The 25,781-nt window shown below is 36.0% G+C and overlaps 5 protein-coding genes across 6 annotated transcripts; 1 reads left to right on the forward strand and 4 right to left on the reverse strand.

Moving 5' to 3' along the window:
- Positions 1–33: 33 nt before the first annotated feature.
- On the reverse strand, positions 34–2,915 carry LOC148174371 (integrin beta-PS-like). The gene is made up of 5 exons (XM_088037151.1): positions 2,667–2,915; positions 2,180–2,583; positions 1,590–2,127; positions 481–1,540; positions 34–432 (listed from the first exon to the last, which is right to left on the reverse strand). The coding sequence occupies exons 1-5, from the start codon at positions 2,802–2,804 to the stop codon at positions 209–211; spliced, it is 2,364 nt and encodes a 787-aa protein (XP_087893277.1). The 5' UTR covers positions 2,805–2,915; the 3' UTR covers positions 34–208.
- A 1,396-nt stretch (positions 2,916–4,311) lies between these two features.
- On the reverse strand, positions 4,312–5,203 carry LOC148174372 (endocuticle structural glycoprotein SgAbd-3-like). Its single transcript, XM_088037170.1, has 3 exons — positions 4,882–5,203; positions 4,647–4,834; positions 4,312–4,596 (listed from the first exon to the last, which is right to left on the reverse strand). Exons 1-3 carry the CDS (start codon positions 4,891–4,893, stop codon positions 4,320–4,322), a joined length of 477 nt encoding a protein of 158 aa, XP_087893296.1. The 5' UTR covers positions 4,894–5,203; the 3' UTR covers positions 4,312–4,319.
- Positions 5,204–7,733: 2,530 nt separating this feature from the next.
- On the reverse strand, positions 7,734–8,926 carry LOC148174373 (uncharacterized). The gene is made up of 8 exons (XM_088036818.1): positions 8,893–8,926; positions 8,849–8,854; positions 8,733–8,794; positions 8,648–8,680; positions 8,538–8,579; positions 8,341–8,484; positions 8,079–8,287; positions 7,734–8,028 (listed from the first exon to the last, which is right to left on the reverse strand). The coding sequence occupies exons 1-8, from the start codon at positions 8,924–8,926 to the stop codon at positions 7,761–7,763; spliced, it is 798 nt and encodes a 265-aa protein (XP_087892944.1). The 3' UTR covers positions 7,734–7,760.
- A 3,426-nt stretch (positions 8,927–12,352) lies between these two features.
- Positions 12,353–15,352, forward strand: nbs (nibrin). Of its 2 annotated transcripts, XM_088037153.1 has the most exons (5): positions 12,353–12,518; positions 12,570–12,688; positions 12,740–12,876; positions 13,484–15,056; positions 15,107–15,352. In XM_088037153.1, the coding sequence occupies exons 1-5, from the start codon at positions 12,494–12,496 to the stop codon at positions 15,263–15,265; spliced, it is 2,013 nt and encodes a 670-aa protein (XP_087893279.1). In that variant the 5' UTR covers positions 12,353–12,493; the 3' UTR covers positions 15,266–15,352. The 2 variants fall into 2 exon arrangements, with proteins under 2 accessions (XP_087893279.1, XP_087893280.1); XM_088037154.1 differs by lacking the exons at positions 12,353–12,518; positions 12,570–12,688; positions 12,740–12,876 and adding an exon at positions 12,972–13,280.
- Positions 15,353–15,520: 168 nt separating this feature from the next.
- LOC148174375 (uncharacterized) lies at positions 15,521–25,654 on the reverse strand. The gene is given in 27 exon segments (XM_088036819.1): positions 15,521–15,598; positions 15,642–15,743; positions 15,792–15,868; positions 15,916–16,024; positions 16,026–16,319; positions 16,368–16,816; positions 16,872–17,345; positions 17,391–17,510; positions 17,564–18,238; positions 18,288–18,407; positions 18,457–18,564; positions 18,615–18,689; positions 18,736–18,807; positions 18,856–18,960; positions 19,538–19,648; positions 19,696–19,800; positions 19,855–19,980; positions 20,028–20,189; positions 20,236–20,388; positions 20,433–20,576; positions 20,623–20,730; positions 20,781–21,260; positions 21,295–21,453; positions 21,504–21,680; positions 21,728–21,844; positions 21,891–22,010; positions 22,060–25,654. Coding segments are annotated over 27 exon segments (8,415 nt in total).
- Between the last annotated feature and the right edge of the window lie 127 nt (positions 25,655–25,781).

Raw genomic sequence — 25,781 nt, forward strand, 5'->3', positions numbered from 1 at the left:
AAAATTTCAGAATAATTAAAATCTATTAATCCAAAATTTTATTCAAAACTGTTTGTTAAATAAGTAAGTATATAAATAACATTTAAATAATACTTCTATATACTTAAGTATCTTATGACTCAGTTATTTAGTAGATTCACCTACCTAATAACTCGACAAGAAATCCAAAAAGGAAACACGTAATCAGATCAGTTAAAGTCAATTCGTTTCATTTCTTGTTTTTCTCAAGACGTGACCCAAACAAAGGATTAGCGAAAGTAGAAGTCGCTTCTTTATAAAGAGGATTTTCGTTTCGATGCCACTTCATTTTCTGTCTTTCGTTCTCAAATTTCGCATATTCCCTCCGGTCATGAACAGTTGTACAAACTTTCCAAATGAGCAAAAGTATAAAACCAGCTAAGAAAACAGTCCCGATAACTCCCAAGACCCAAGCTGCAATAAAAATTTCTTAACTACACCAAATTAAGAAAATTAACTCACCTAAAATATTCGGTGGTTCGCGACAGACTTTTTTCTTTTCCGCTGTGACTTTAAGCTGTTTTTCGTCAAGATATTCGTACTGGAAAACAAACGTACAATCTTTGTCGTCAACCAGAGTACAAGTCTTAATATTGTTATCTTGGTAGTTGTCAACTTTGTCCACAACTTCTGTCTGGAAGCTTGTACAGTTTGTTCGACAGTCTTCCTCGTTGTAGCCACTTTTGTATACTTGACATTCAACACACGAGCGCAACTCTTCGCATCTTTGGCCTTCGCAACTTGGGCACTCATCGCAATATCTCCCGGAATATCGAATGTCTTCGTCGTAACATTCGCATTTTCCACAGTTGCATTGTCCGTGCTGGTTGCAAATAAAGTTATTTCCGTCAGGTTTAATACAGGTGCTGTTGGTGTTAGGACACTGACATGCATCACCCGTCCATCCGGCTTGGCAGTTACAGATGCCTCCACATTCGCACGTGCCTTTCTGCGAGCACAACTTTCCATTGACGCGCTTACATGAGTAGTTATCACAGTCGCAATATTTACCGAAGATTTTTTCTTCGGGGTTTGTTCGTCTGTTGCATTGACATTGACCACACCTGCAAATTCCCAAGCCTGAGCAAACAGAAGTATCATTAGGGTTGGGTTTGCAGTTTGATAAATCGTTGGATTGGGAGGATTCTCTGCTACATTCGCAGTTTTTTCCAAAGTGGCCTAAATCGCAATCGCAAACTCCGCATTTTAGAGTTCCGTTTCTTGAACACTTGTCGGAGTTTGGAGAGTAAAAATTGCTTGAGGAAGTCTCGCAACCACAATCGCAAAGCACTTCCAAGTCAACGATAATGCTTTCCTTTAAACCTTCGGGTTTTATCGCGATGGTTTTTCTTTTGCTATCTTTGCTGCATTCCAGCGGTTTTATTGTGGCCGTAAAATTGACTATTTCGCCAACATGAATATTCGTGCAACCGTTTTCTTTTTTTTGGAGACAATTCGAGGAGATTTTTACTTCGACGTCGTTCGTTGCGTTTGAAGATATGGTGACAGAATCGACAATTTTCTAAAACGAAAAATTAGTACAAAAAATTTCCCACCATAATAAATTTTACATTATAGTTGTCAACAACCAACTTGACGACATTTTCAGAGTTTCCACCCAAATCTCCCATGTTGGAGTTTTTAATTACTGCAGACAATCTTTTGTACGATTCAGGCACGCCGGACTTTTTAACAATCGCAAAGACTATATTAATGTTATTTTGCTTAGCCACGTAATTGATTTGAGAGACTGAAGGATAATCTAACTTAAGATCATGCGTGTAGGTGTTCTTCTCCATATGACACTGAGCGTCGTTCGGCTCGACTACTCCAGCAAGTTTGCCATCGCCGGCAATGTGAAACTCTGCATCTGTTGAAAACACAATTAAATGTCTTGCTTCTTCTCTCCAACCGATAACTCCTTTGCACACAATTGCTTGCATTAACGCATCGAATCCTCCTTCAGGAGAATCCAAATTCCCGGAAACTCTCGCTTCGGAAACTTCTTTAGAAAATCGCTTATCGTCGCTTGATAGTGACATGTGGTTTTTGAAACTGTATGGTGGCACGCATGGGACTGAGTTCCTGGACTCGCAAGGTTTAGCTAGCCTAGAATTGTTTTTATAATAATAGAATGGAAAAAAATTGAATTTGAACAAACTTTGCCGGTACGGTGCTAACAAACGGCAGCTCAACTTTATCCACAAAACTACCAAAGCCTAGTTGAAAATTGCTCGTGATGTTCCTCATTGTCTTTGCCAGTTTGGTTCCAAGAGTCGCAAGTTTTTCTTTGTGACTCTCCATGGAGGCCGATAAATCCATAATGTAGTAGAGATCGACTGGGTAATTTTTTGCCTGTGCATACTGAAAATTGAGTTCGAATTCTTCGCCTCTTCGTAAAGTGAGTTTAACTCGCTGAGGACTGATTTGAACGACATTGTCTTCCTCACTGGACAGAGGAATATTTTGTGTGATTTGGTACGATCCTTGGGCGTTTTCTATGGAGCCAGGAGGGCACCAATTTTGGGAAACCTCTTTTTCGTTCAGACAATGAATTTCCGAGTTCTAAAATTTTGATTAGATAGATTAGATTCATAATATTTTTATAATAATTATTCTTTTTTTTTATTTTTAAGTTCTGTACTTACAGGGTTTATACACCAAACACAACCTAATTCTTGTATACATTCACTGCATGTCTCTTTAGATTTGCAATTATTCACTGCATTTTGACTTAAGGAAAATTGAATTGCTGTGACTAACACTAATGTATTCTGTAGAAGCATTGTGACAACAATGGCAAAGGAAGGAAGTCGGCTGATAATAATGTAGCAACTATGAAACAACGTTTAAAGTGATGGCTGATGACTGATGAATCAACGCTCATGCTTTCGCGGTAAATACTTATATGCTTTAGGTATATGAAAAGACGGAAATCCCATATATGGCGAAAAGAAAGATAACAAGTTTTAGTAAATAGATTAAACATTGCCATCATTTAATAAGTGCAGGTAAATAATTATTTATTTTATTATTTATTTTATTTACCTCACTATAATTTAGTGAGTGTTTGAGGTTTTGGGTGCCAAATTTTAGCACGATCTTGACGTAGTGAACAAAAATTGTAAATAATTACTTATACTCTACCTAAGTGCAGGGAGTGCATTTGATGTTCGCGTTTACTAAAATCGTTTCCCTAATCGAGGCGACGGGTTGTTTTTCCAGGGCTATTATTTGTTGCATTACATTCCCAATTTAGAAAAACAGAATTTCTCGTGCTCATGTTGTCAGGTTCTGATCGTATTCTGAATCCCAGAGAAGAAAATACTACATAGATGTTACTTTGTAAGGTAAGCGCCAGTTGTTCTCAATCATTTTTCGGCTAAACTATAGACATTAAGTGTCATAGTTATAATAATATAAGTTTTTATGCATTCTTACAAAAAACATTTAAGAATACATCCTTGACTTTTAAACTCTGTAACCTTTAATATAACGTTCTAAAAAATAAATAAAAGGGAATAAACTTTCTTCAAGGACGTTATTTATTAATTTACATTATTTTACACAGAAATGATAGTATATAAAATTTAAAGCACACAATTACCTAATTAAAAAAAAGTGTAAAAAAAATCTTTGGTCACAAATTTTGTGAATTTAGAACACAATTTGGAAAACCCGTATTTCTGTAACTTTTTCGGTGTTTAATTGTCAACATTGACTAATCATTAAGCATTTATAGATACAGATAACCGTCAAATATTATCGAATTTTAGAGGAACTAGTGAGTAATATTATCTTTTATTTAATTGAAATAAAATTTGTTGAAAAAGTATAATATGTTAGTATTTATCCGCTATTTACAGCACACCTGTGTATAGTAGCTGCAAAGCAATGCTCATAAAATTTTCAACAAGTTTTTTTGTCTAAATTTGCAAATAAAGATTTAATTTGCTAGTAAATGTCCAGCTGATGTCTATATTATGAATATATTTAATATATTTAAATTAATTCGAGAGTCAATTTCGAATCAAAGTATTATGTAAAGTAAAAGTCATAATTTTCAACAGAACTCACAGCCATAAATCTTGTAACTTGATCTTTTGTTTGTGGAAAAATAACGCATTGTAAAAAGTTGCATCAAACCCACCAAAAATATTATAATTCAAGGTGCAGGTGACCCAGAGGAAAAGTTTGATTCTCATCACCCCAAAATGGTTTTATTAAAGCACGTCGTTTTTATTACGAAATTCACTTTATTACTTTTTTACACGAAAATTACATTCAGATCAAATCAAATCCTAAAATCTCCTGTTTCCACTGTAAACCTGTTCAGGTTCGGGATGAGCAGCAATCCACTCCAAAGCTCTTTGAATCGCTGGAGGAATTGGTGGAGCAATTGGTAAATGACTTCCTTGGGGTTGGTAACCATTGCCGTCAGCAACGTACGAAATAGACACTTGTTCTCCCTCTGGAGATGTCCAGTAGAAGGATCCTTGCGCAGACTTTTCTAATTCGTTTCCTACAGCGCGAACCTGAGCTTGTTCTTGAGCACCAATGCCATTTTCAGTTTCATAGCTAAAAAGACATTTCCATTAATAAGAAAAAACACAAAGAAGTATTTTTACCTGAATTGGTAGGCACCATCGGGTTGTACATCTTGACTTTGCCTAACAATGGCAATTGGGCGCCCAAAACTTTGCGACACAGGACTCACAGAAACGGATCGCACTGGGGCAGCCTGGAACGGTCTGTTATTCCTCAACAAATGCGAAACATCAGCAAAAGCCGAAACTGTGAGAGTGCAAACTAGAATCTAAAAACATTGAATTTAGTTTTGGTAATCGACCACTGAGCACTCACCAGTCGTAACATCTTAACTTATTGAAGCACGGATCACTAATGGTCCAGATTCAAAAATTTCTGATATTTATACAAGATGCTAATTAGATGGAACATCAAATCTATTATGGCTCCCCGTTTGAATTCAGGTGCGACTCGTCCGTGAAATCCGACAATAAAATGACTCGTAAATAATGAAAATTACGAAGGTGGTTTGTGATCTATTGGTCCATGTTAAACTGGTATCTTCAGAACTTGAATTTTATCACGAGTCACGAGTGGATCAATTTATTTGGGTATTGCCACACTTGTGCGACTTTTTTTGATTTAAGAAGTTTCCCAATTGATTACCCAATAGACGGAATCAGACAGACACTGTTGGAAACAAGAAATAAGAAAGAGTAGAGTAGCTTCCATTTAATTAATCAGTGATTATTTTAATGAAACATCGTAAATCTTCCCATTGTCAAGACACCGTTAATATGCACGTATTTTCATAGTTGCATAGAAAGTATAGACAATTATTATCTATAATTATTATCGAATTGTGTGTGGTATTTAATTTATCATTCCTAAAAGTTCAATCTTTGCACAGTCTTTAGATAAAATAATTGAAATTGGTTAACATTCATATTTCTTCACAGTAGTTTTTTACACCTTCGCCATTGACCAAAGGCAGTGAAATGATTGTATTTGCGTTCGCTGGTAAGGCGGCATAAAATTGTAAATTGTTTCATAATAACAGACCCATCAAGAAACCTTTATCAAGGCCGGTCACTATTTTATCGCGACCTCTTCAAAAGATGATAATGTATGGTATGTGACATTTACAAAAAGTGGATTCATTTATGTATTATTTCGACAGAGAACCATGTTCGGAAAACAAGAGACGCGTATTTCAGCCACTGGTTTACATACATTCCATAAATACATCTACAGGGTGAAAAAAAAATTCTACACCACCAATCTGTGCAGTTATTTCACAATTAAGTAGACATATTTAGTTGTCACATTCATTTATCGAAAATGCATATGAATTAGAAAGAACCTTGCGGTTTTACAAATTTGGTGTGGTGACGTTAATATAAATACATTCTGAAACTATGGTTGACATTATTTTATTATTAAATAAAAGATTCAATTTTTCGAGTTTCTTACGAATTGGAAATTAGATTGCTCGGGGCAGTTTTTCGCGAAAATTCATGTCTAAAACTGTGCCAAACTTTTAATATCGACATTTCGCTTATTTTTTCGAGTAAACTTGAGTTATTTACATCAGTGCACGCAGAATTTTCCGCAGATTCCAAATCTAGGATTTAAATTCAGATGCGACAACAAATAACTGAGTTATGCCCGATCAAAGTTTCGGAAAGTTGATTTTCATTTTTCCTCATTTTTCCTAATTCAATTACAATCTCGAAAACTATTTGAGATATCGAGATGCGGTTTGCGCTATTTTTTTTCTCGGCTCATTTTACGGTAGAAAATGTTCTCAAAAGCCCAAAATTGGATAGTCGATTTTTCGCGAAAAAAAAATTCGACTTAATCGATGAAAATTTTTCTATTTATGTATTTTTGGCCATAAATCGTAAACTATTTGACCGATCGATCTTAAATTTAGCCAGTAGATAGATCTCGAGCTTCTCTTTCGACTTGTGTATAACACAAAGGTAATAAACGTCGTTTTCACCTTGAAAACAGTGATTGAAAATCACTCCAAAATAACCTCTTTAAAACAGTTTTTGACCAATGAATGCTTCGTTTATTTATTAAGCAAATTAAACAAATTTTAGCTCACTTTACGCAGAATATTACGCTTAATCCAAAGCTTTGAGAATTTTTAATTGTCGTCAACATATAACTGAGTTATAGCCGTTTGAATTTTTGAGTTGTCGCCAGAGGGCCAAATTTTTGAAGGTTCGAAACAATTCGTGCTTAATATCTCGACAACTATTAGAAATATTGGAAAACCGTTTGCGCCATCGTTTTTCTTCCGATTTTTTACATAAAAAATAGTTTTTAGATTTTCCAAAAGTCAAAAGGTGTAGTTTTTCACGAGAATTCAACTCACCATATCAATCATAGACTTTTTTTTTCAAATATCACAGCAAACTTTTTTTTGCGTCACGAGTGAAATTTCCAGTAACAATTCCACGCGATCTGTCAGTTGCTTGTCAGTTCGATAAATTCTCATGACGAATATAACTCGAGAGCTAGAAATTGTGGAAAATTTTCTGATATCGATATATCGCTTAGTTTTCGGAGTAAACAAATAACCGAGTTATGACCGTTCAAAGTTTCGGAAAGTAAATTTTCATAAGTAATATAACGAGTGGGCTCGAAATTGTCGGAAATTTTTCCGACAGACGAGTAGTTTTTTCGACGATCAATTGCACGAGTGAGCGAAGCGAACGAGTGCCAATTGTCCGGGAAACAAACTACGAGTACTGGAGGAAAAATTTCCCACAATTTCGAGCTCCCGAGTTATATTCGTCATGAGAATTTAACGAACTGACAACCAACTGTCAGATTGCGTGGTTTTCGCGTGGAATTGTCACTGGAAATTTCACTAGTGAAAATTTCCAAGAAAAGTTTGCTGTGATTGGTTTATTTGAAAAAATAAGTGTCTCTTATTGGTCGAATCTATGGTGAGTTGAATTCTCAGTTTCAAAATTTTTAATGCTCCATCGTGGTTTTAAGTAAAACTCTTTAGATATGAAACCAACAATATCTCTGAAAAAATATAATTTTGAAGTGTTGTAGAACTTCTCAGAAATCGGGACCATTAAATTCGCCACTGATAATAAAAATAGATTTTTTTTTAATATTATTGTTTTTTATATTTTATTACAAAAATATTACTAATTCTTTATACATGCAAAGTTCCGTATGATCCTTAATCAAAATCGTGTATTTTGTGCCGGTTCTGGATGAGCAGCAATCCACTCCAAAGCTCTAAGAATCGCCGGAGGAATAGGAGGAGGTGTGGGTAAATGAGCCCCTTGTGGCTGGAAACCGTTTTCATCAGCAACATACGACACCGAAATCGGTTGTCCTTCCGGAGACGTGTACGCGAACGATCCTTGAGCAGCCACAGATGGTTCCGGGCCCCCTTGTTGTCTCAAACCACCCTGTTCTTGCGCAGCAATACCATTAGACGTTTCATAACTACAAAAACATCTTAAGAATTGCCACCATTTTAATAAGAAGATTCGTACCTCCATTTGTAACTTCCATCAGGTTCTATCTCTTGTTCCTGTCGAACAATCGCGTCATGTTGACCTGAAGAACTTATTGGAGAGTCAAATTTAATGGACGGGCCGAAAGAGGGACGGTTGCCGAATGGAGAAAGAAGTCGAGGGTCTTGATTTTGGAATAAGTCTCGGACATCTGCTGTGACCACAAAGAATAAAATCGAAAAGACAATCTGAAAATGATCAGGGGTGAAAAGTTTATAAAAATTATTTTATTAAGTCTTACCAATTTTAACATCTTGTTGTTTTTGAGAGTCACTAAAATTATAAAGAAACAGACAATAGTGAGGATATTTATACCAAAAGTATTACGTCTGTCGCGGAATCCCCAAACACAGACTGCCAGCAGTGTCGTCTCATGGAAATTACACTTTTTTACAATTTTTTTATAATTTATTTATAGAAATTCATAAAAAATAGAACACGAATAGTGCATTTCCCAGTTGAAATCTTTCTTTTTTTTATCTATGGAATTATTGAAGTTTATTTATTTGAATTATTTATTGTAATTCATTTTAAATTGCATACGCCACTGTATTCACAACCAATAATAAATTACCATTGGACTATTTCAAAATCGAGACGACTCTGCGTGATGTCCTAAAATTCAACGCCAACCTTTAACTTTCTTCGCTCTTCAGACACATCAGTGTCGAGTTCAATATTCTTGGCGTTGAAGACTTAAATTTTGATGCTTTTAATTAAACCTGTCAACGAACGGTAGAAATACAAACACTTGCCTACAGCAATTTTATGTAATTAATTAGAAACAATTCACTGAAAATTAAGACAAAAGGACTAAAAAAATGCATTCTTATGTAAATCAGGAGAAATGATATTTGGCAACTCCACAGTTTTGCAACAAAGGAGGAAATGTGTTATAGCACAGGTTATAATAAATTAATTACAATAGGTCGTATGCATAAAAGCTTTTATTTTAATAAGAGAAATATAAAAATTTCTAGATTTTCTATAAAATGAGTTTAGTGTAGTCGGTACTGACGCAGAAATTTCAGTTTTATATTACCATTTTTTTATTCTCATCGTCATCATCATTAGGTTCTAAGGTTACTGCCTAAGGATAAATAATTTTATTCATTTATTAACATTTAATTATAATTAATCTCTTTCACAATATTTCTTATTAAATCGTACCTGTAAGTACATTGGTCGATAAATCGATTAATTGTTGATCAGTCTTAACAAAGAATAATTTTATTGTTTTCTAAAATTGTCAATTTGAATTTCTCAAACTCTGAAATCTCGACGCGTTCTTTGGATTGGTTTTCGATTTAGTTATTGCATCCAAATTGTTTTTCTCGCAATTTTTTAGCTTAAAAATTGATCAAAACTTTATTTTTTTCAGTATGGAAGCTGCTTTTCGGTTTCTAATTCAGACACTATATCTCGCTTATTTATGAACCAATATTAAAGAGTTCATTTTACGCAGAAAAGGTAAAACTCGTTAAGATCGGTCTACAAATAACTGAGCTATAGACAATCAAAGTTTCGGATATTGAATTTTGAGTTGGAAAATTTTCAAAGCCCAATATCTCCGAAACTACAAGAGATTTTTTGAAACGGTTTTCACCAGCGTTTTTCTCGGCTTATTTTACTTTAGAATACGCCCCCAAAAGTCGAAAATTCTATGGTCAATTTTTTGGGCAAAAAAGTTTTGCGACTCAATCGATCAATTTTTCGTTTTTCGATCGCCCGTCGTAAACTATTTGCCCTATCAAATCAAATCTGAGATTTGGCCAGTAGATAGATCTCGAGTTGTTCTTTCGATCAATATACAGGGTCTATCAGAACTAGCGGACCAAAATGAAACGATGTATTCACAATCTTCTGGGAATAATTGGAAAAATGTTTTAAAAAATCCATCTTTAATAGTGATCAGAAAATGAACAATTTAAACTAACCAATCGTGTTGCTGATGTTAACTTACCTGAAAATTAGCTTTTCCTGCTTTATTTGTAACTATAGATGCATCTTAAATATTTTTGCATTGTTGTTACACTGACGTAATTTTTTAGGTGACGTCTTCTCATAAAAATTGACAAGTTTATTTTGAGACCAACAAAATGAAATAATAAACTCAAACTTAAAATTAACAGAATCCGAAAAACAAATTAGTAAATAAATACAGAAATAACAAGAATGAATGAATTAGCGGTATACATTTGAATAAATAGGTAAATAGTTTTTAAAGTAAATGTTCAAAATTTCTTCCTTCCACTTGAATGCACAGAGCAGCTTTTCTCAGTAGACTTGCCCTAGCATTACTGACCATTTCAGCTGTTATTGAAGCAAATGCTTCTTGAATGCGGTTTCTTAACACGTTAATATTTTCAGGCATATTTCGGTACACCAAATTCTTGACGTGTCCCCAAAGGAAAAAATTTAAGGGCGTAAGGTCTGGCGACCTGGGGGGCTAACGTCTTGGGCTTCCGCGGCCTATCCATGCATTAGGAAATCTAACATCTAAATGGTTCCTAGTTACATTTGCAAAATGTGCTGGGCATCCATCATGTTGGAACCAAATATTATTAATGTCAACATTTCTTAATCTTTGTAGAGGAATATTGTCTAGCAGCATGTCCAAATCATCAACTAAAAAATTTGTATAAATTTGGCCGTTGAGTCTAGCGGGAAATTCGTACGGGCCAACCTGAAAGAATGTGATGTTTTATAATTGCGTATAACTTGTTCTCAAAACAATTTACTATTGCGTTCCCAAAAATTCCAGCCCAAAGATTGACAGAAAATCTTTGCTGGGAATTACTTTGCCTGAAGACGTGCGGATTATCTCACCCCCAAACATGAAAATTTCTTTGATTGAAAAATCCATCTTTTTGAAAGCAAGATTCGTCTGTAAACAATATGCTTTTGACGAAGTTCTCATTTGCGTCATGTTCCCGCAAAAGCCAAGTACAAAACTCCACTCTTAGAGGATAATCTTCCGGCGTAAGACATTGCACTTTAGTATAATGAAATGGGTGCATTCGTTCGTCTTTAAGAATACGTTGAACAGAAGAGGTGGACATTTCAAGATTTCTGGCCACAATACTAATGCTCGTTTCAGGTTCCTCTTCAAAAATCTCAATAACCGCTTCCTCGTTGTCCACGGTTCTCGCAGTTCTTGGGGCACCCCCAACCTCCCTTCTGCATACTTTTAAATTACCAGATTCTCTTCCTCTCTGTACTAATCTTAAAATAACATTTCGGCTAGGCTGTTCCCTATTTGGAAAACGAAGTGCGTATTCCTGGACAGTAGCTGTCGCACTGCGATTACACTCTCCATATACGAGTAACAAGACCATATCAAAATATTCTTCCGGAGTAAACATAATTAATTATTAAATACAATAAAACCACAAAGCAACGTTTGGAATGACTTTCTAATTGTCAGAAATACTTTGTTATGACATAACAGTCAATTATTTTTTGCAACAATTAAATATGTTTCTATGGTTAAAAATATATGTTTTAAGGTAATTTTACATCTACAACACGATTGGTCAATTAAAACCGTTCTTATTTTAAAATCCAACAAGGATGGATTTTTTTAAACAATTTTCTTTTTATCTACAGAAGGTCATTTATCCATGGGATGATTTTGGTCCGCCAGTTCTGATAGACCCTGTATAATAATGGTACTAAACGCAGTTTTCGCCCCAAAACAGCTTCTTAAAAATGTTCCCAACACACCCCCTAAAAATCTATTTTGGTCGATATTTCGTATTTGTTAAAGAAATTTGAGCTATATCGGCTCATTTTACACAGAATTTTGCGCTGAATCCAAAAATACCATCATTTTTCTCGCCCGTCAACAAGTAACTGAGTTAGAAGCGTTTGAAATTTCGGGTTGTCGCCAGATTGCCAAATTTTTAGATTTTTCTTGATATATCCGGAATTAAGCCAAATATTAACAAACCCTTTTTGAAATCGTTCTTATCGCAATTTTTTAGCTTAGAAATCGATCTTCGATAGTTCAAATTCAAAATTTTTTTTTTAACATGGAATAATTATTAAAATTAAGTTAATCTCACATTTCATTTGACGATTGCTGTTATTTAATTGGCGGAAAAACGATGACGCTTTAACATAACAACTTAGCGTTAGTATTTAATTAGAATTAACGTTTCTGTAAACCGGCCTCAAGTATGACGTTTCAAATTAACCGGTAGATCCACTACCGTAACAAGTTGTTCGCAAAATCATGCTTACTATCACTCTTGTCAGCTGTCAGCTGTCATTTTAGAAATGTCAAAAGTAAATTCAAAAACATAACCTAGTTAAAAAGTGGTTGTTTGTTTTTACATCTATAGATTTTTAAATTGTTTGTTATGGGTGTGTGAAGTCAAATAAATAATACAATGTATATTTTAAAACAAGAACAAGGTAAACACATAATTTTCTAAATAAAATTGTCTTTACCACCACTGTTTATAGGAGAAGGTCTTTTTTATATACTTGAAGATAAGGAGTACGTTGTTGGGCGAAAGAACGCAGATATAATAATAAGCGATGATCAGTCATTGAGCCGAAGACATGCAATTATTAATACTAAGGTAAAATTCGCGTATTTTGCGTTAAAGAAAAAAATAAGAATTCTCTTTCAGTGTAATGCAATCACTTTAACTGACTGTAAGTCAAAATATGGAACCTTTCATAATAATGTTCGGGTACCAATTGATACAGATATTACTTTGAACAGTAATGATGTGATAAAATTTGGAGTTTATCAAAGCATATACAGGTGAGTTTATGTACTGATATGATATAAATTGGTCTTCAATTGTTATGTATATTTTAAATTTAGTTTTTGTCGTTTATTATAGTTGCTATTAAACGAATTTTACTTGTGGATATTTGGGACATGGAAAAAAGAATAAATTGAAATTAATTTTTAATTTATTATTTGTTTAGAATTCTTGACAATGGAGCCACCAGAGTTGCCATTTTTAACTAGATCTGCTACTTTGATCAGCAACTGCAATCTCGCGTCATTTCAATGTTAAAAGTTCAATGTCAAAATAAAACATTGTTATTTGTGCTGTTGTGCAAATTGCAGTGTGTGCATCTGAATCTTTTGCCTTCTGAATCCTCAACTTTTTTGAGTTCAAAATTTGTGTACAAAATGTCGAATGCCAGATTAAGCAGGTAGGCAACTTACCCGGAAGTTCCTAAATTCTCTAATATGTACGGAACCTTCGCTTTTTTATTTGAGGCTCAATTACAAAAAGGAAAAAAATGAGTTAATTAATTTGTAATCACTCTGTAGATACATCGACTGCGTCGATGACGTTTACAAACGAACAAAACGTTTCTGCCTTGACGTTTCACATTATGAATTCTGTTTTTAGAATAGAAAAGTTTCCAATCGTAACAACAGGATCTGGTTTAACCCCAGAACAAAAAAAGGATCTAAAAGCGAAGCTAACAGCGCTCGGAGGCTCATTGCTCAGTACATGGGATGATTCCTGCACTTGCCTAACAGCAACTGAGATCATTTTAACCATGAAAATTCTCCTTGCTTTAATTGAGAACAAACCGATCGTGACTCCAGAATTTTGGAATGTTTTTATAACCAATGTCAAAGCTTCGAAACCTTTGCCAAACGTGGCTGATTTCAAGCCCGCTGTCACAGAAGCTTTACTCAATAAGGTTGATCTCACTTACAATCCCATAAGAAAAACATTATTTAAAGAAAAAATCTTCGTCTTTAGTAACAACATTACGAAAAAGAAAATGGCCGCTCTCATTGAAAAAACCGGTGGGACCAGCATTTCGTGGCAAAGACAAGAATTGACGTTACTGGAAGTGACGAAATCAAAAAACAAGTATATTTTTATTTATGACGTGGAGGAACCTGAGGAGCTTCCACGATCTTTAAAACAACTCCATAAACATGTACAAAAATTGGGGGGCCGAACAATTCCAGTCCAGGAGATCGCCATGGCTATTGTGCTTTGTTCTTGCGAAAAGGATTGTAATCCTATGTTTAATAGAGTTGGAAATGTTTTTGATGTTCCGATGGCAAGCTCAGAGTCTGAAATGTATTGTTTAGCAGCCGAGACTCAGCCGGAAGATAATCAAACAAAAGTTACCAAAAAAGAACTGATTATTCCGGAATCTGTGGAAGCAGATTTTGACTTGTTTGTGACTCCCAAAAACCCAGTTTCCACTTCAAAAGCTTCTATTGTTACTTCGGTGTCTAAACCAGCGCTAAAAACAGAACAAAAGGGAATAATAGATGTTCCTTCTACTTCTAAACACACACAAAATGAAGGTGATGAAACTGAAAATAATCCATCAAAGAGAAGACGATTAGAGAACTCCACTTTAACTGTTCAAAATGGTCCTAGTCCGACTTCTTCACAAAACAGTGATTTGTTGAAGTTGAAAAAGAGATCAGCTGAAGAGAGTTTGATATCCGCGCCCAAGAAAATGTCTCTTATGTCTGACCACGAAAACAGATCCCAAACATGGAAAAAAACGGAAAATCCTTTTGTCTTAACAAAACTGAATAAAAGTGTCAGTAGTCCGTTTGGCACCCCCAAAGTTACAGCAAAAGCAGACAATCCTTTTGCACAGGTTCGGAGACAGTCACGAAAAACCATGCCCATTGAAATTATGCCCGACACCGCGAACACTTTTAATCTGGAACCTACAAGCTACACGAACGATTATACCCCTTCTAAGTCAAACGAAATAGTCTGGATGTCAACGAGTCGCATTAAGAACGAGACTCTTGATGAAAGTAAAATCGAAGTCGATTTGGATCCTGAATTCAAAGAAGTTCTGGAAAAATTCAAAAACAAAGTTATTATAGAAACAATGGATGTGAGCGTCTTTAGAGCTTCATTTGAGGAGTCTATGTCGACGTCTTTTGATAGTTTTAATTCAGACAGGAAAAATTTCAAAAAATTCAGGAAGGTAAGATTGAAATATTTTATTTTGATTGAAATTCAGTTCATTGATTTAAGGTACGACCGCGACGTCCACAAACGATAATTCTTGCCACTTCGTTTCAACAAAATGGACTTGAGACCACCATTCTTGGAGCTGATGAGAAGAGTTATATAAAGGAAGAAGAACGACCTCGCAGTTCGAAATCCAAGTCTCAGTCTCGTTTTAATTTTTAGATTTATATTATAATGTATACGTTTTTCATAGATGTCTTTTAATGTATGAAGTTTTATATCATTCAATATTATTTCTGCTGTTTAAAATTTTGTTGTTTTTATTTGCTTTTCCCTTCCTTGATTACGAAAACTTGTGGTACATTTTAATTCAAAATAATATCCGTTGGGAATCCAATGTAAAATAAATCACAAATTATTCTTTATTATAATAACAGTACAGAAATAAAAGACGTCATCAAAATACAAATTACATCTTTAAAGAGAATCAAAGCTGTCATTTTCCTGCTTTTTCTCACTAAATCTAACAGATGAACAATTTTCTTCGTTTATAATCTAGAAGAAAAAATTAAATTTTAGACAAAAACGGATTTTTTACCTGTGCTCCCGGAGCAAAATGACAATGTGGCTTCAAACTAGGACATCGATTATTTTTAAGCCCACATTGTGAATCTTGCGTGGTACTGGGCCCAGGAATTTCCTAAAATTATCACGTTTTGATTGATGATTAACATGTATTAACACGTACAGTTGTCTTATTTGGTCTCTGTGATAACGCTTTCAAGTTTCTCATAGTTTTCTGAATGTCCCTCTGGAGCTTATCAACTAAAACGCGAAATTTAATCAACTGTTTTATCGGTTCAAAAACTTGCTTTTTTCTTTGTTCTGATGTTGTTTGATAATCTGCTTATCTAACTCTGCTATTTTTTCGTCGACGTCAACACTCGATGAATCTATTTGACTTTGTGCATTTACAATGAAAGAATCGTAATCCAGAAGCATCTCTTCGCGCTCCTGAAATAACGAGTGAAAACATTACAAATAACAAAGAAGTTTTGACCTCATTCTCGTCTTTGCACTCTTGTTTGCTCGTCTCTAACGTTCCTTTGATTTGATCAACGATTTTATTCAATTTTTGTATCCCATCCCCAGAATTCGTGGATGTTTTTTTAAGATCCTTGTTAAGATCGTAGTTTGGCATTGGTTGCACCAAAAGGGGCATTGTTGTATAACCAGGGGGCAAAACCGTCGGCTGAATCATCCAAGGTTGAAAAACCTGAAAGAAATTTCAGTATGAATCAATTTTACTTTGGGGGCCATTTACATTATTTCCGGGCGAGCCAAGAATTGGTGGCATCGGTTGCAACTTTCTCTTCAACGAATTAATGTTGTCTTGGTATTGTTCCACCAGCCGCGACACCACATTTTTCCAATTTCGTTTTTGTTGTTCTTCATTTTCCTTCTTTTTGGCTGATTTTTCTTGTTTATTTTGAGCAATTGGTGCGTTCTTTCCACCTTTCTTCTTCCTTTCTTTAGTCATGAGCACGTTGAGATCTTTCTTCAAAGACATTATTTCAGTTTCCAACCGGACAGTTACCGCCTTGAGATTTTTATTTTCGTTTTGCCACTGCTCTACTTCTTTCTTCACTTCTTCCAGACGAGTTTCTTGGCCGTGAGAACGCACGTCGGAAGTGCTCGTTGAAATAGTCTTATTTGGTTCTTTGATGGTATCTTGAGAGACTTCGAAGACTATTGTTGGTTTTTCTTCATTTTCTCCCCCTAAAATTCAAACTGTTAGTATTTCAGCATCTTCAAATGTCAAGAAAACCAGGATATGCATTCAGATTCATAATTAAAGAGACTTTTTCGGTTTCCAGTTGCGAGATTTTCTTCTTTAAGAATTCATTATTGTCGCGATACTTCCACAGCGTTTCTTCTAAATTTGCTCGTTCTTCGTCCACGTCACCTTTACCTCCTTCACACTCAACTCTGCTCGAATCGATTCGTTTTTGCAAGTTACCTATTACCAATTTTAGTTTCCCAATTTCTTTCTCTTTTGCTTCCAGTTCTTCGAAAAATGCATTTTCGCCTCCACCTAAAAGTTTTATGTGATTCCGTAATATTGTGAGCTCGTTTTTGTAGTCATTATTCTGCTCCAGAAGATCTTCTTTGATCAGCGCTAAGCGATGAATCTCCTTTTTGAGAATATTAGTCTCATTTTCGTAAGCATTCAATTTGAAAACTAGAGAATTTATTTCCTCTTTTAAATATTTATTCTCTTCAATATAATCATCTGGATTTTCTAAAATTTGATCTGTTAAACTAACGTTAAACTAACTGTAGTTACCTAAACTCTGCAACTTTTCTTTATAAATGTCGGCGACTCTTTGTCTCTCTTTTAATTCATTTTCCACTTCAGTCAGCCTAACTTCATAACGTCTATTTTCCAGGGACACCTTATCGTTGTCTAAAACAAATCAGATTATTAAGTTCTTAATTAATTTTCTTCAACTTTGGTACGTAATCTTTTGATCTCGTCCAGCGCGGTTTTCAGATTAATATCTGATTCCAGTAAGCGTTCTTCCAGTGCGGGTACTTTTTCCGCGTCGCCACGAAGAAGAATGTTTGCTTGGTGCAACCGCGTCAAGTCTCCTTTCAACACTTCTATTTTATTTTGGGCTTCAACCAGCTCATTGTCTGTATTTTTTTCCAACTCGTCTGTTTCTGCGTCCTGTAAGTTTGATTTATTTCCTTTGCTATACGCTTCATTGTCTTCAGATTTCGATCGTTTCTTCTTCAGAGCTGAGTCCTCAGATGTTCTCGATTGGGTGACTGGAAGTCCAAGTTTCCTCTTAAACTCCTTATTTTTCTCCTGGCAATTTCGCAACTGATCTTCCAAATCAGCGATACGTTTCAAGTTGTTTTCATAACGTTCATGTAGCTTCAGGTACTCGCGTTTGATTTTAGCCATGTCATCTTCTGCATTGATGAAAGTTACCACTTGATCGTTGCTCTTATCTTTCAACAATTCTTTAGTTACATCGTACCGCATCTCCTGCAACTGTTGCTCCAAGTCGCTTTTCAACTTGTTGTTAAGTTGGTTAATTTTTTTTAATCTGTCGTTTTCGACGTTCACTTGATCGTTCAGTTTTTCAAGAACTTTTATGCGGGAGTTGAGTTCGTTGTTTGTAATACCTTTAAAAACATGTTTAGTGGATTAAAAACTAGTTGATTTAAACAATACGTAATTTTTCCACCTCATCTACGGTTCGGGCATGCTTGTCTTCAAGCTCTTGCAGTTGCTCTTCCAGGTGTTTAATTTTGATTAAATCCACGTTGTCGAAAATTGATTTGGTCCTTGAAACTGAAATAAATTTGGATGGAAACATTGTCACCAATTTCACTAAACGTACTTTGAGGAATTTCATTGTCATCAGCAAGACCTTTTCGACGAATTATCTCTTCTAGTTCGTTTATTTTTTGGGACTGGACGTGACTTTCTAGCGAAATTTTTTCGTCACCTACAAGTGGAATTATAAATAGGTGAATTAGCTTAGATAAATCTACTAACGCAGTAGTTTGTTCACATTTTTGCATTTCTCTAACTGTTCATCTAATTCTTTGATTGCTTCGTCTCGATTTTCCGCTGATAAAACGGTTAGAAAGAAAGAAAGTTAATGTCTCATACCTACGTGGATTACTAGCGTAGTGACGCAATTGCTCTTCAACTTGTGCCAGAATCTTTGGGTTCTCTCTGTCTGATACTGGAAATAAAATCGTAAATACAGAAATCGTACTCTTTTAAAATATACGTAATGTTTGGAGGGCTTTTGTCAAATTTTCTTTGTCGATCTTTAATTGCTCGTTCTTTTCCATCACTTGTTGCAACTTGGCTGGGAGATCTCCATCAAGTTTTTCTAGAAATTAATGATTGGGTCAAATTGTTTCTTTTTGTTGTAGTTTCGAAGATATCGAGCTTTAAACATTTGAAAAATGAAAATTAAATATGTTTAAATGGCCATAACTCGGTTATTTGTTGCCGTACGTGGATTTTGAGACCAGTTTTGGACTCTGCGTAAAATCAGAGCAAATAACGCAAGTTTCAAAATCGAGATAAGACAGGATTTTTATGTAAAAACGCGCGAGAAAAACGATGGCGCAAACCGCTTCTTTTTATTTGTTGTAGTTTCGAGGATATCAAGCTTTAAAGATTTGATAAATGAAAAACAAATATGTATCTCAAAACTATAAACGGCCATAACTCGATTATTTGTAGCCGGACGTGGATTTTTAGACTGAATTTTTAGAATTCTGCGTAAAATAAGACCAATCAACGCAAGTTCGCTCTAAAAATAAGCGAGATATTGACCGAATTAGCTTTGAAAAAATTAATTCCGAAGCGGCCTTTTAGGCAAAACTGTACTTTGAAAAGAGTAGGTCGAAAGAAACGGTCTAGGAGGAGTGAGGGTATGAAAGAGGTGCCAAAGATCTTACCTGTAAGCTGGTCCAAATTCTGTTTCAACCCTTGGAGTTTGGGTTCGAACTCATTTTTCCACGAACTCAAACGCTCTTCCACGGATCTGAGGTCGTTATTCTTCGATTTTTCTAAAATAAATGGAATTACTGGAGTATTTTGAAAAAGTTGAATTTACGCGTGGTTCCTCCCGACTTGGCATTTTCGTAGTCGTTCAAAAGGCGGTCAATTTGGTCTATCAGGTTCTGTTGCGTGTGGGCCTCCAAAGTTATCTGTATCTTGCCTGATGGACAAATTGTTTATCACTGTGCGAACAATAAGAAAAATATTGTTTTACCCATCTCATCGATTTGATCTTTCAATTTTTTAGCTTCTCCATCGAGTTGGTCAATTTTCATTTTCAGCGCGTGGTTCTGCTTCTCCAAAGTTTTACTGGCGTAGTTAGAAGTGCCCTGCGCATCATCTGAAAATTTGCGTCTGTTAAACACGTCGGAGTCAAGTTTAGAATACCAATTCTCTCCAATTCCTTTTTTAGAAACTCATTATCGAGTTCAAGATCCACTGTGACTCTTTGCAAATTTTCGTTAGTTATTTGGAGATCATGATTAGCTTCCTCTAACTCCTTTATCTGGTCTTCCTTAAGCTTACAGTCTTGTAGAGCTTTATCTTTAACTACAACCAGAAGCTCAATCAAAAGTAGATTGTACCACCACCGTACCAGCGAGCTCGTGTTTTAAGTACTCATTCTGAACCTCCAACTCCACAGCATCCATTCGTACTTTTTGGAACGATTGTCGGTCTTGTAAGTCACTCAACTCTTCAGCCACGCGTTGTTCGATTAAATCGTTGTCTTCAGATTGCATGCGGGCGCCTAACGAAACAATTTTAACTCCATGTTTTTAGTAGCACACATACTTTTGAGTTTTTGTAGTTCTTCGGTCAGTTTTTCGTTCGCAAGTTCCAACTGGACGATCTTGAACTTCAGGCCTTCTTCTTTGGGTGAGCGCAAGAACTCTACCAATTCTTGAGGTAGCACTACCTCATTAATTCCGGCAGTATCTACAATAAAAATTTGTAAAAACTTTTTTTAGTTTCAGGCACCCACAGCTCAGTTCCTGCACCAAATCGTGCAGACGCTTGTTTTCTTCTTTTAAAGTAGTTAGTTCAGTGTTGCCAGGTTTTAATTTCTCAAGATGATCTTCCAACTCTTTATCTGTAAGGTACGAAATAAATTACAATTTTTATTTTTAGTAAAATCTTTACTGATGACGGAGTCTAGTTGTCTCTTCAAACTGTCGTTTTCCACTTGAAGCCTAACAGTTCGATCTGTTAAACTTGCTCGCTTCTCTTGAGCTTTCCGTAGCAATTTATTCGTTTCTCTCAAACGTCGCGTTTGTTCTTGGCTCATCAGAAGAATTTTTTCTTTTTCTATGAGGATGTTGATGTACTCCTTTTTCAGATTTTTGTTTTCAATTTCAAGTTTGATGGATCTCTTTTTCAGAACTTGATATTTTTCGTGGCACTTTTCTGAAGACCTTTCGGCATCTCTCAGCTTCTGCATTGCTTGTTGGTAGCTCTGACCATCTTTGTCTGCTGCAAGAGAATCCAGGTCCGCTCTCAAGCGATTGTTATCGAGCTCCAATTGGACAATTCTGTTCTTCAAACCTTCGTTTTTCTTCTCAAGAGTTCGTAAATGTTCGACCAAATCCATTATTTTCTCATTTTCTGCGTTCTTCTCGATATCTTTAATTGAGTGATAGTTAAATGAAATTAATACCTAGGGAGAATATACTTCCAAATTGCGACTTGACGAGACGCCTGTTTTCGTCTTCTAAATTGGCAATTGTTTTTTCAAGATTCTTGATGGTTTCTTGGCCATTTTCCAGGTCTTTACTCAAGTTCATCATGGCGGCTGTCTGCTCCTGTGGTTGACTTTCTAAAACGGAGATCGCATTTGTAAGAAATCAATAAAGTACACAATTATACGTGACAATAGATCAATTTTTGCTTTCAGTTTGCCGATATCGGTATCATAATTGCGCTGCATTTCGACCAAACGTTGTTCCAATTCTTCTACGAGTTGCGCGTTTGGATCTCCTTCGTCCACCTTTCCTACATTTTCGTCGGAAGTTTCTAAACTAAGCGCAGACTGTCTTTGATAACCTACAAGTATTACGTAATTAAAAAGTATACGCAAATTATTTAATTACGTAGTCGATTCACTTCCGCCTGTAAGCGGTCATTACTACGTTCAAGCAACCGGATCTTCTTTTGTAACTCTTTCATATCTTCACCAGGAGCTGTTGTATCATTACCACGTGTTTCTTCTGTGAGATTAAGAAATATTTTGGAAGACTCACCGCAAATACTCACGTAAATCTTTTATTTGGTTCTTTAAGGTGGCAATTTCGTCCGTGCGATCTGCAAGTTGCTGCTGAAGTTCATCTAACAAGCTCTTCTTTATATCAGTTTTAATAGTAACGGATTTTCTAGCTGCAGGGATAAATTTTGTGGTATTTTCTCAACGAGTGTCTATACGTACCTATTGCTTCTTCTAAACTTTTCCTTAACTTATCCACCTTCTCCAATAATTCAGAAACGGAATTTGGATCTTGACTATTCGCTACATTGTCTGAAACTCCGCGCATGATAGCGTTTATGTCTTCGAGGGCCTTCTGAATCTTCTGCTTCCAATTTTGTAAGTCGGTACCAATGGTATCCATTTCTTCCCTAAAGTTATTCGAAGGACCAGTGTCTAAAACAGTACAAAGTTGAATTCATTGAAGAAATTTTTTGCCAATCGTACTTTTAAGATCCTCGTTATCCTTTTTTAATTCTGAATTTTCTTTCTCAAGCTCTTCTATCTTCAATTTTAACGATTCGGCATCGTCTTCGTGCTGTTTGCAAATTTTTTCCAAGTTTTCGACATGCGCTGTTTCCATATCAAACATTTGTTTTAAAGCTCCGTAGCTTTTTTGCAAGTCATCAGACGTCTCTTGGGGATTTTCCAACTCTTCAATTCTTTTCTTCAAATTCTCATTTTCTTTTAAGATCAGTTCCGCCGGATCGGTCTCTCCAGTGGGGGTATAAGATTGGTTTATTTTATCAATGAGATTTGATATTTCGGTTTTCTGGGCGGCAATTTCTTCCAATAGTTTTTTCCGTTCTTCTTGACAAGTCCTATCATCAGTTGTTTCAGGTTTTTGTAGTTCGATATGTGGAGTTTCCACCGGTGTTGGTGATGCTAATTGTTCTTTCAACTCCTTGATGGCAGTTTTCAATTCTTCTTTCAGATGTGCGATAATATCTTCGGTTTCTTTACCTCCGTGTCCTGATCCCATTAGTTTATCTTTCAAAATCATAATTTCTTGGACTGCGGATTTTAAATCTTCTTTGAGTTGAACAGTACCTTCCTTCTCTAGTTCCGCCATTTCATTTTCGACCAATGCTAATTTTTCTTTCAGAATCTTATTTTCTTGAATGATAATTGATACTAAATGTTCTTTCACTTGGTCCGTTTCTTCTTTCTGCTTTTCAGGCGTAACAGTTTTCGGATTTGAGATTTGTTCCTTCAGAATCCTATTTTCTTCAGCGATTGATTCTAAAGCTTCTCTCAGTTGTTTGATCTTTTCACTTTCTGCTTCTGTCTTACCAGTTTCCGCGATTGCTAATTTATCTCTGAGAATTGCGTTTTCTTCAAGAGCTGACTTTAAATCTTCTTTTAGTTTGGGATCCTCACTCTTTTTTTGTCCTTGACTAGTTTCCGCCTTTGCTAATTTCTCTTTAAGTACCGTATTTTCGTCAACAGCGGACTTTAAATCTTCCTTCAGTTTGGTGGTATCTTCCCTCGGTACTTCTTGCTTCGCTAGTTTTTCTTTCAGGACCGCAATCTCTTCAGTTGCAGTTTTCAGATTTTGTTTCAGTTTTTGTATTTCCGCTGGATGTTCTCTTCTCGCCGCAGCCAGTTCTTGGGTAACACTTTTCAAATCTTGCTCCAGTTGAGCGATTTTTCTTGAATCCTCAACGTTTCTATCTGAACTGACTGGAACCCCGGACGAATTGTTATTAGCGAGTTGTTGCTTCAATCGATTGATTTCTTCCTCTGCTGCCCCCAATTTTCGTTTTACCGCCTCATCAGGATGTACGTCGTCGCTTGTTTTCTTTTCACCAAGCAAGCATCGGTACTCAGGTTCTCCGTTTTCTCCACTTTCTTTCTGCACTAATATCACAGCAGGGGAAGTTCCACTCGAGTTTCGATATCTCTTCCGTTTTAGTTCCGCATTCTCTCGTATCAGATCCCTGACTCTTTGCGACAGTTCGTTTTGTTCCTCGAGCTTTGCATTCATTTGTATTCCGATGTCCATCTGCATTTGCTTTTGCCTCTCAACTTCTCTCCTCTGTTGATTTAACTCGTCCGTAAGTTTGCCTATTTTTTCTTTGAGACGAGCGACCTCTTCCGGGTCCGTGTACCCCGGCAAAATCACTTTTAAATACGCCACAAATTTTTGCACTTCTCTCCTCAAGTCTTTGTTTTCAACTTCAAGTTTTTTTATATACGTTTTCAACCGTCCAACTGCAGTGGTTCGTTGTAACTCTTGAATAGTCGAATTGAGTTGTTTGATCCTAGTGTCTTGAGCAGTGATGACGGATTTGAGTTCTGCCAACTCCGAATCCCCGGCAGCCGCAGCGTCCGCTAATGCCAATTCGGTGTCTTCTCGGAGCTTCTGCTCGTTTTCCAGTTCTTGTTTCAGAGCAAGCATCTGATTTCGGAAGTCGTCAAAAGTCTTGTCTTTTTCGTAAAGGACTTGCTTGAGGTAGTCGTACATTTCGGCGACGTTTTTATTCTTCTTCCAAAGCTCTTGGTTTGTGTCTTGAAGTTCCGTCAGTTGGAGATTCACGGATTCGTGAAGTTGTGCTGACAAGGTACGCATTGCGATGTTCTTATCCATGAGATTTTTCATTTTGTCCATGTTTTCTCGAAGTTTTTTAATGGTAGTGTCGGCAATCATCAAACGGTCTTGTAGCTCGGAAACTTTAATTTCGTTGTGTTTCTGTGCTTCTAATCTCTCTATGTCGTACTCTTCAAGTTGCTGCGTGATGCATTTGATGGTGCATTTCGCTTGTGATAACATCTCTTTTAAAGATTCATCGGATTTGGCCATGGTTTTAATGCCGTTTGCTAATTTCGCCGTAACCGTCTTTTCTCTTTCAATGGCGTCAAGAAGAACTTTGTTATTTTCGTTATTTTGAATTATTCTCGACTGATAATCATTGACTTGGTTTTGAAGTTCGTCGATGCGAGAACATAAGCATGTTCTTTCAAAAGCGAACTGTTGGCGTGAGCTCTCCAGTTCATTTTCCACGTCTTGCATGTTGGAAATGGTGAGATTTAGCGCTTCTTTCCTTTGGGCGTCTTCTTGGTGCAAAACCTCCAGTTCTTGTTGAAGAGAATTAATTTTATTGCATTGTTCTTTGATGTAAAGTCGGCTCTCTTCCAACTCTTCGATAAAGGAGTTCCTTTCCTGCTCAAACTCTTCCAACATTTCTTGTTTAATTTGCGCAGGATTCACGCTTTTGTGCATTTCGCACTCATGTCGCAACCTCTGATTTTCCTCCAATAAGTCGTCGTACATTTGTCTTGTTTTTGCAAGAACTTCCTCCGTTTTATTCCTCATTTGTTTCTCCTTCTTCATCTGTTCTGATAGTACCTTGTTATTTTGGAGTTCCTTCATCAGTTTCGTTTTGTATGTATCAATTTTCGATTGGAGAACTTTAGTACACTTGCAGGACTTCTGCCGCTTGGCTTTTTCAGATTTTTCGCCACCATTTTCACGTTCGGATCCTTGCGCTAAACTGTCAATATAATTCGCTACTTTCTTCATTTCCGCAATTTGATTCGTAATGTAGTTTTCACATGCTCTTAGCTCAGTCAACATCGACTGATTTTCGGTTTGTAATTCCTCGATTTTCTTATCTTTTTCTCTGAACTTTAACACCAAGTCTTCTAAATTCTCGCGCTTACTTAACTGCTTCAAAGACTTTGAATAACTATCCAACATTGTCTTGATGGCCTTGTTGGTCTTGGTATTGTTGCAACAACGGTTTTGGGCTGATTCTTCGTGGTTAGATAACTTCATCGTTATCTGAACCATCCAAAGAAGGTTGTAATTGAATCCACGTCAATGGAAAATATTTCTCGTTTTGGGAACGACTGACTAAACGAAATCTGAGAACTGGAAAATTAGAAATGTTTAGCCTAAACTG

Source organism: Gnatocerus cornutus, chromosome 5 (genome assembly GCF_029298725.1).
Source record: "Gnatocerus cornutus isolate USDA-ARS CGAHR chromosome 5, icGnaCorn1.1, whole genome shotgun sequence".
NCBI classification, from domain to species: domain Eukaryota; kingdom Metazoa; phylum Arthropoda; class Insecta; order Coleoptera; family Tenebrionidae; genus Gnatocerus; species Gnatocerus cornutus.